Source organism: Camarhynchus parvulus, unplaced genomic scaffold (assembly GCF_901933205.1).
Source record: "Camarhynchus parvulus unplaced genomic scaffold, STF_HiC, whole genome shotgun sequence".
NCBI lineage: Eukaryota > Metazoa > Chordata > Aves > Passeriformes > Thraupidae > Camarhynchus > Camarhynchus parvulus.
Genome location: NW_022148393.1, coordinates 7,877 through 16,883, shown reverse-complemented (window position 1 = coordinate 16,883; position 9,007 = coordinate 7,877). Strand labels below are relative to the sequence as shown.

The following is a 9,007-nucleotide window of genomic DNA, read 5'->3' as shown; positions in this document are numbered from 1 at the left end:
AGTTAAACTAATGACTCCCAGGGCTTGAAACTTGCCCCCAGTTCTTCCGGGGTAAAATCTGGCTGGCTCTGAGTTACAGCTGGGCTAACTCCCACACCACTGCTTTGCTCTGGTCCCTTGGGACCATGCACCCCAACAGAGCCACAATGATGTCCTTGGTTCCACGAGGCTCCAGTGTCACAATGGTCCCTTGGATCCATGGTGCTCTGCAGTGCCACAATGGCCCCTTCATTTCACAAGGCTCCCAAATGTCACATTGGTCTCCATAGGAAGGAAACCACGGAGCCCCATGTTTCAGGAGCTGATGAACAGCAACCACCAGAGGCCAAGGCAAGCCTGACCTGTCTGTCCTGGCAGGTTTGCTTGGAGCAACACTTGGATATTTGAAATTATGAATGTGGAGTCCTAATTTCAGACATTTGTGCCTGGAGAAGAGGGATGAGGTTTTTTCATAAAAGGAAAAGCACAGATCCCTTTCCAGTGTTTGGAAAACAGGTGAGTGCTGCCCCTCAGGAGTCAAAGACCAGCCAGACTTGTCTGTCCTGGCAACTTTTGTCTGGGAGCAATCCTTGGATATACACAAAAATTTGGAGGTGGAATCCAAATTTTGGCCATGGATGCCTGGAAAAAATGGACAGTTCTTTTCCATAAAAAGAAAAGCCCAGAGCCCCAGTGTTTCAGGGGCAGATGGGAGTGGCCTTCCACATTCCAAGGTCAGCCAGACCTGTCAGGTGACCCCTGGGAGGCCAAGGCAGCCACACCTATTTCATGTTCCCTTGCTTCCACAGGGCTCTGATGTCACACAGCCCCTGTAATGTCACACAGTCTCTCTGATGTCACACAGCCCCTTGTGGTGTCACACAGCCACATCTGGGATATCACACTGCCCCCGTGATGCCATACAGTCTCTGAGATGTCACAGAGCCAACTCTATAATGTCATCCTGTGATGTCATACAGCAATGCTGCCATGTCACAGAAGACTGTGATGTCACAAAGCCACTCTGTGATGTCACAGTCTGTTCTGTGATGTCATAGCCTGCTATATGACATCACAGAGCCACCCTCTATGATGGCAGGATCTGTTCTATGGCCTCAAACTATGATGTCACAGACAGCTGTGGGCTGTCAAAACCCCTTCAGTGATGTCACAAAACCCTCTCTGTGATGTCATAATGCCACTCTGTAATGTCACAGCACACACTTTGACCTCACAGCCTGCTCTGTGATGTCACTCAGCCATGCCATGATGTCACAGCCTGCTCTGTGATGTCACAGAATCACCTCTGTGATCCTGTAGCTGCTCAATGAACTCACACAACAAACTCTGTGATGTCACAGCCCAACCTGTGACCTCACACAGCCCACTCTGTGCTGTCACACAGCCCCTTGCTGACATCCCAGCTGCTCTGTGCCTCTATGACACAGCCACAGAGGTGCTGCTGTGACACAGCCCCCTCTGGGACATGCCACAGCCCCTGGCAGTGCTGAGCCCCTGTGAGCTCTGTCTGTGCCCTGCTGGTGTCCCTGAGGGGCCCTGGCAGTGCCCCAGCCCTGCTGGGCTGTGCACAGGAGCTGCTCCTGGCCAGAGCTGTCTCTCTGCAGCGCTGCCCTTGCCAGGAGCTGCCTCTGGGCCAGGAGCCCGGCCCAGCTCAGCAGCACAGACACAGCACCAGGACTTTAATGACCCTCTGGGGCTTTGGTGCTCTTTGCATCAGACTCAGTCCCTCAGAGAGGGTTCAAAAAACTTCTCAGGGACTCAAAGTGAGATTGAAACACTGAATTTTCTTATACATAAAATAGATCCTTCTGAGGGACAGGAGTGAGAAAGTGTCCCCAGGTTCCAGGTAGAGCAGAACACTGGTGGCAGTGATGACAGGTGGGGACAAGCAAGGGAAAGGTGTCTCTGGTGCTGAGCAAAGCTGCGCCTCTGTCCCTGCAGGCTGTCGGCATCCCCCGGCTGCCCCACCTGGCTGGCCCCTTCCTTTGCTGACAGCTCTGCCTCCTGCCTGCCTCTGCCTGCCCACACAGAGCCTTGGGCTGCTCCAGGCTCCTGCTGGGGGACGTGCTGCACCACAGCCCTGCCCTGGCAGGGAAATTCCTTTCTCCTGGTGTCCACTCTGGGCCTCCCCAGCTGCCCTTGGTGCTATTATGTCTTCTTCAGGCTCATTCCCACTATGAAGAAAAGCTCCAGCCTCTCTGACACCACCCTTCCATCCCTCCCAGGCTATTCCTGTTCTGTCCTCAGTCTCCACACCACTGAGCCCAGAGCCTGCAGACTCTCCCTGCTGGTTTTGTGATGAGGCCTCCAAACCCCATCTTGGGAGATTTTTGGGTCCTCTCCAAGGTCTGTGAAAATGGAAAAATAGTGGTCAAAGTTATTTTCTCCCAAATCTTCCAGTGACAGAACAAGGATCAATATCTTTAAACTGAATGAGGGCAGATTTACATTTCTTAGAAGGAGGAAATATTTTACAATTGTAAAAGTGGCATGGAACTGCAGCTGTTTTTCCAGAGAAGTGGATGCCTCATCCCAGGAATTGTCCAAGATCAGGAGCTTTGTGCAGCCTGACCCAGTGAAACCCTCTCATCCCCAGTGACAGAATTCCTGTAGTGTGGGTTCTCTGATGTGCTGGGTGCCCTCACAACGCTTCTGGCCAGAATGTCTGCTGAGGGCAGCCAGGCTGCTGCAGGGGCAGTGACCTCACAGCCATCACCATGGCAGCCCTGTCCCCTGGGCCTGGCTCTGCCCTTTCCTCTGCCCCTGCCTTGGCTCTGCTGGCATGAAGAGTTTTGTCATTAATATCTTGTCCCCGAGGTGCTGGGGCCAGTGGCTTCCCAGTCAGGCTCCTGGAGCAGCAGTGGCTTTTCAGAGCCCAGCCAGGAATGAGCCCTGAGGCAGCAGCTCTGCAGTGGTGGCCACCAGGCCGGGCTGCCAAGGGAGGCTTCTGGCCATGGCCTGCAAGCAGCTGCTGCTGCCAAGGTGCCTTTGGTGCCTCAGGCTGTCCCTGGCACAGCTCCCAGCACGGCACTCTGCCCTTGTGCCCGAGGCCTTCCCTGTGCTGGGGCTGGCCTGGGGCTGTTCCTGCAGCGGGACCTGCCCTGCTGATGGCACAGGAAAGGCAGTTCCTGCTGGAGCAGGAGGCTCTGCCTGCAATGGGCTCCAGCAACTCCAGCAAGGCCCTGGTGACTTCAAAATTGCTGCCTAGAGCAGAATATTCTAATAATTGTTATAGCTCCTGAACTGTGGAGTAAATAACCACTGGTTAAGATCTTTTTGACTAATCATGATCAGAATCAATCAGAGCCATATTTATATAAACTTATCGGGTATTCCTGGTATTTTTAATCCAGTGGGACAAATTAGTTTAAAGTTCATTTCCACCTGTCCAATCTTTTCCACTATTGACAAAGTCTGGGGCCAGGATTGGATCCAGCCGCTCCCAGTCTCCTCTTTAGAAGGAATTTTAGAAGTCTAGGGGTCCTGCAGGGGTTTGAGGATCCATGGTGGCTGCTGGGTGTCATTTTTCCACCTCAGGACTCAGCAGGTGTTTCTCCAATAAAGAAATAAATCTTTTGCCTGAAGCTCCCACTGTGCCTATGAGAGGAACCTCTGTGAGTGTCTGGCACATCCCGGCTCTTTGGCAGCCTGGGCACTCCTGGGATGTCACCGTGGAGCCCCCGTGAGTGCCTGTGACAGATCGGTGCCTTTGCAGCCCAAGGTGCCCTGGGATGTCACCATGGAATGGCTGTGACTGCCTCTGACCACAGGGCTCTTTACCATCCCAGAAAGCCCTGGGAGGTCTCCATGGAGCCCCTGTCTGTGCCTGTGACATTCCAGCTCTGGAACAGCCTGGAGACTCTTGGAAAGTCCCCATGGAACCCCTCTGAGGGCCTGTGACAAATCTGATCCTTAGCAGGCAACCATCACCAGGCCCCTGTTGCTATGGTCAGTTTCCAAGGCAACCATCACCAGCCCCCTGTTGCTATGGTCAGTTTCCATGGCAACCATCACCAGGCCCCTGTTGCTATGGTCAGTTTCCATGGCAACCATGTCCAGCCCCCTGTTGCTATGGTCAGTCCCTCGGCAGCTCCATGGAGACCCCATGCCAGGGGTGGTTGCCATGGACACCAGCTCAGGCCTGCAGCCAGAGCCCGTTGCCATGGCAACCATTGGCAGCCCCATCCCCAGGCTCATGGGATCCCAGAAGCACAGAATTGGCTGAGCTGGGAGGGACCCATCAGGATCCTCCAGTCCAACTGCTGGCCCTGCACAGGACAGCCCAACAATGCCAGCCTGGGCCTGGCAGCGCTGTCCAAACGCTGCTGGAGCTCAGAGAGCCCTGGAGCTGGGAGCCTTCCCTGGGGAGCCTGGGCAGGGCCCCAGCAGCCTCTGGGCAAAAACCTTTTCCTGACATCCAAGCTGAGCCTGCCCCGACTCAGCTGCAGCCGTTCCCTCCACTCCTGTCCCTGGGCACCAGAGGGAAGAGGTTCCCACAGCCCCAGCCAGGGACCCGCTCCCAAGGCTGTTGCCATGGCCACCAGGGCTGGCACCAGCTGGGATGCTCGGTTTCCACGGGCCGGGCTTCAGGAATGGGATTCCCCAATTTCCTGCTCCCGCTAAAACCACGCTGCCCTCGCTGCCCTCCTGCCTCCCATGGAAAGCACAAAAGGCAAAGATCCCGGGCTGGGATAAGAACAATTTATTGGGAACAGCAACGAGATAAGGAACAAACGGAACAGAAACAATATTGATAACAGAAAGGATAAATAAAACTGTTTACGGGGAAAACTACAACACAACTCACTGTTCCTAGCCACAATTTCCCCTTCCTGGAAATGCACCCTTCTCCTCAGGGGAGAGAGAGAGAGAGTCGTTTTCCTGTCCCTGACAATGACCTGAGGTGGGAGTGAATGTAATGACACGGCCATGGCCAGACCCTCATGTTCTTCAGTCCCACATCATGTCACTGGCAGGGGTAGGAAAAGGGACAGGTGTCTTCCCAGCATAGATCACAGGGAAAATGGATCACCAGGGCTCTGACCAATGTGGGTTCTCCAATGAGGGATGAAGCTGGAGCAGTGCCCAAAGCTCCTCCTGCAGTCGGGGCATTTGCAGGGCTTCCCTTACCGGTGGCTCCGTTGGTGTCTGGTCAAGTGAGAGCTCCGGGTGAAGCTCTTCCCACACTGGGGACACTCGTAGGGCCTCTCCCCAGTGTGGATGCGCCGGTGGGTGACGAGGGTGGAGTTGTGCTTGAAGCCCTTCCTGCAGTCAGGGCAGCGGAAGGGCCTCTCCTCGGTGTGAATCCGCTTGTGCTCAAGGAGATGAGAGCTAGTGTGAAACTTCTTCTGACACTCAGGGCACTTGTAGGGCCTCTCCCCAGTGTGGATCATTTGGTGGATGATCAGGTGGGACCTCTGTCTGAAGCCCTTCCCACATTCCCCACACTTGTATGGCCTTTCCCCAGTGTGGATCCTCTGGTGGCAGATCAAGAGAGACTTCTGCCTGAAGCTCTTCCCACATTCCCCACACTCATAGGGCCGTTCCCTGGTGTGGATCTTCTGGTGGAAGATCAGGTTGGAGCTCTGGCTAAAGCTCATCCCACATTCCCCACACTCGTAAGGCCTCTCCCCAGTGTGGATGCGCTGGTGCCTGATGAGGTGGGAGTTGCGCTTGAAGCCCTTCCCACAGTCAGGACAGCGGAAGGGCCTCTCATTCGTGTGAATCCGCTGGTGCTGGATGAGATCGGAGCTGGTGTGAAACCTCTTCTGACACTGGGGACACTCGTAGGGCCTCTCCCCAGTGTGGATGCGCTGGTGGGTCATGAGGGTTGAGTTGCGCTTGAAGCCCACCCCGCAGTCAGGGCAGCGGAAGGGCCTCTCATCCGTGTGAATCTGCTGGTGCTGGAGGAGACTGGAGCTGCTCTGAAACCTCTTCCCACACTCGAGACACTCGTAGGGCCTCTCCCCAGTGTGGATGCGTTGATGGTTGACGAGGGCGGAGCTGCAGCTGAAGCCCTTCCCACACTCCCCACACTCGCAGGCCCATTCCCCACTGTGGATCATCTGGTGGCTGATCAGGGTGCTGCTCCGCCTGAAGCTCTTCCCACACTCCAAGCACTTGTAGGGCTTCTCCCCATCATGAAGCTGCGCATGGACCACCAGCTCTGAGCTCTGGCTGATGCTCTGTCCACCTCCCTGGCTCAGGGTGGGTCTTTCCTCCTCAGAGCACCCTGGGCTGGGTTTGGAGCCCCTCGTCCTGTGGGATCTCCGGGGCTTGTCCTCCCCATTGGATACCTGTGCTGCAGAGTTGCTCAAAGCGGCCTCTTCCATGAGGTTCTGCTGTGGGGATTTGTCCTCCCTGGTCTCCATCCTCAGCTCCTTGCCTGGAGGAGGAAGGACAAGGAGAGGATGGGATTTGCCTCCATGCCAGAGGGAAGGGGAAGGAGATCCCCCCAGTGCATCCCCAGCAGGACGGGGTTGGCAGCAGGGTTGTCCTGCAGCCGGGGGCCGTGCTGGGCTGGGAGATGGAGCAGGAGAGAGGGGGAAAGGGGCACTGACTTCCTCCTCACCTGCCTGGGGATCCTGGGCCATCTTCCCCTTCCTTGCAGTCTCCTGCTCCATCTGGCCAAGGTGTGGGAATCCTGGTTTGGGGAAAAACAAGGGATCAGCACGTTGGGTTTAATGGTCCCGCTGCCCAAGTGCTGCTGGAGAAGTCACTGCTCCCTCCAGCCTCGGGGGGCCCGGACCCTGCCCATCCCCAGCCTCCCCCATCCCTCCCGGCTGCTGGGGATCCCCCGGCTCCGGGATCGCCGCTCTGCGCTCTCCCCACTCCAGGGCTCCCACGTTCCCCCCCAGCTCTCCCGGGGATCCCCAAACCCAACATCACTCCCCTGCCTGCCGGTACCGGGCAATCGCCACGTGGGACCCCCCAAGATCCCTCCAGGGCCATTTCTGGCCCGGCTTTGGGGTCCTGCAGGATCCAAACATCCCCTGCCCTGCCAAACCACCCTGCCGGAGACCGCCCGATGGATTTGGGGCGAGCTCCCCACTCACCTGCGGTTCCGGGGGGCGATGCCGGAGGAGCCCGACCCGAGCGGGGCAACCGCGTGGGTTGGTGCTGCTCCGCCTCCTGCTCCTCCTCTGTCCCTCCTCTTCCTCCTCCTCCTCCCGCTCCTCTTTTCCTCTCGAACCTCTCTTTCCCTTTCCTTTTCCTCCTCCTCTCTCCCTCCTCTCCCTCCCGCTCCACCTCCGCTCCCAGCCCGGCCGGGCAGTGCCGGCGCCCAAAAGCAGCCGCGCTCTGCCCTGGGGGGGTTCCAAAGCGGGCCCGCCCCGCCCGGCACTGGGAGCGATACTGGGAGCACTGGGAACGATGGTGGGAGCAGCGGGAAGGAACTGGGAGCGCTCTCCCTCCCAGTACCGCCCTTACTGGGAGCGCTGGGAACGGTGGTGGGAGCACCGGGCAGGAACTGGGAGCGCTCTCCCTGACAGTGCCGCTCTTACTGGGAGCACTGGGAACGATGGTGGGAGCACCGGGCAGGAACTGGGAGCGCTCTCCCTGCCAGTCCTGCTCTTACTGGGAGCACTGGGAACGATGGTGGGAGCACCGGGAAGGGAACTGGGAGCGCTCTCCCTGCCAGTACTGCTCTTACTGGGAGCGCTGGGAACGATGGTGGGAGCGCCGGGAAGGAACTGGGAGCGCTCTCCGTGCCGGTCCCGCTCTTACTGGGAGCACTGGGAACGATGGTGGGAGCGCCGGGAGGGAACTGGGAGCGCTCTCCGTGCCGGTCCCGCTCTTACTGGGAGCACTGGGAGGGAACTGGGAGCGCTCTCCCTGCCGGTCCCGCTCTTACTGGGAGCACTGGGAGGGAACTGGGAGCGCTCTCCCTGCCGGTCCCGCCCTTACTGGGAGCACTGGGAGGGAACTGGGAGCGCTCTCCCTGCCGGTCCCGCCCTTACTGGGAGCACTGGGAGGGAACTGGGAGCGCTCTCCCTGCCAGTCCCGCCCTTACTGGGAGCACTGGGAGGGAACTGGGAGCGCTCTCCCTGCCAGTCCCGCCCTTACTGGGAGCACTGGGAGGGAACTGGGAGCGCTCTCCCTGCCGGTCCCGCCCTTACTGGGAGCGCTGGGACGGAACTGGCAGCAAACAGCGCCCGGACGCGGCTGCAGCTGGCGGGGCCGGGGCCAGGCCAAAGGGCGTGGTTATGCAAATACAGGAGAGATCGCGCGCTGGGATTGGTGGGTGGGAGCAGCGCGGGGTTTCCTCGGTCACGTGAGGGCCGGGGGGGCGGAGCGATGGCGGCGGCGTCCGGTGAGAGGGGACAGGGAATGGGGACAGGGAATGGGAATGGGGACCGGGAATGGGGACAGGGAATGGGGACAGGGAATGGGGACCGGGAATGGGGACAGGGAATGGGGACAGGAATGGGAATGGGGACCGGGAATGGGGATGGGGATGGGGACACGGACCGGGAATGAGGATAGGGAATGGGAATGGGGATAGGGGGAATGGGGACCGGGAATGGGAAGGGAATGGGGACAGGGACAGGGGAATGGGAACAGGGAATGGGGATGGGGATAGGGGAGGGGGACCGGGAATGGGGACAGGGAATGGGGACACATGGGAATGGGGACCGGGAATGGGGATGGGGAGGGGATGGGAATGGGGACCAGGACCGGGAATGGGGATAGGGGATGGGGACAGGGACCGGGAATGAGGATAGGGAATGGGAATGGGGATAGGGGATGGGAATGGGGACCGGGAATGGGAACAGGGAATGGGGACAGGGACAGGGAATGGGAACAGGGAATAGGAATGGGGATAGGGGATGGGAATGGGGACAGGGACCGGGAATGGGAACAGGGACCAGGAATGGGGATAGGGAATGGTGATGGGGACAGGGAATGGGCATGGGCATGGGGACCGGGAACAGGAAATGGGGACAGGGACTGGGAATGGGGACAGGGACTGGGAATGGGGACAGGGATCGGGATTGCGGACAGGGTC

The 9,007-nt window shown here is 58.5% G+C and overlaps 1 protein-coding gene across 1 annotated transcript; it reads right to left on the bottom strand.

Moving 5' to 3' along the window:
- Positions 1 to 4,693: 4,693 nt before the first annotated feature.
- Positions 4,694 to 7,155, bottom strand: LOC115916713 (zinc finger protein 501-like). The gene is made up of 3 exons (XM_030970450.1): positions 7,056 to 7,155; positions 6,572 to 6,643; positions 4,694 to 6,385 (listed from the first exon to the last, which is right to left on the bottom strand). Exons 2-3 carry the CDS (start codon positions 6,621 to 6,623, stop codon positions 5,127 to 5,129), a joined length of 1,311 nt encoding a protein of 436 aa, XP_030826310.1. The 5' UTR covers positions 6,624 to 6,643; positions 7,056 to 7,155; the 3' UTR covers positions 4,694 to 5,126.
- Between the last annotated feature and the right edge of the window lie 1,852 nt (positions 7,156 to 9,007).

Bases quoted from the DNA above. Each gene is read 5' to 3' on its own strand.
- LOC115916713 (XM_030970450.1), bottom strand. From the start codon at position 6,623: ATGGAGCAGGAGACTGCAAGGAAGGGGAAGATGGCCCAGGATCCCCAG. The intron at 6,386-6,571 runs GTGAGGAGGAAG...TTCCTCCTCCAG, and splicing joins GGCCCAGGATCCCCAGGCAG to GCAAGGAGCTGAGGATGGAG.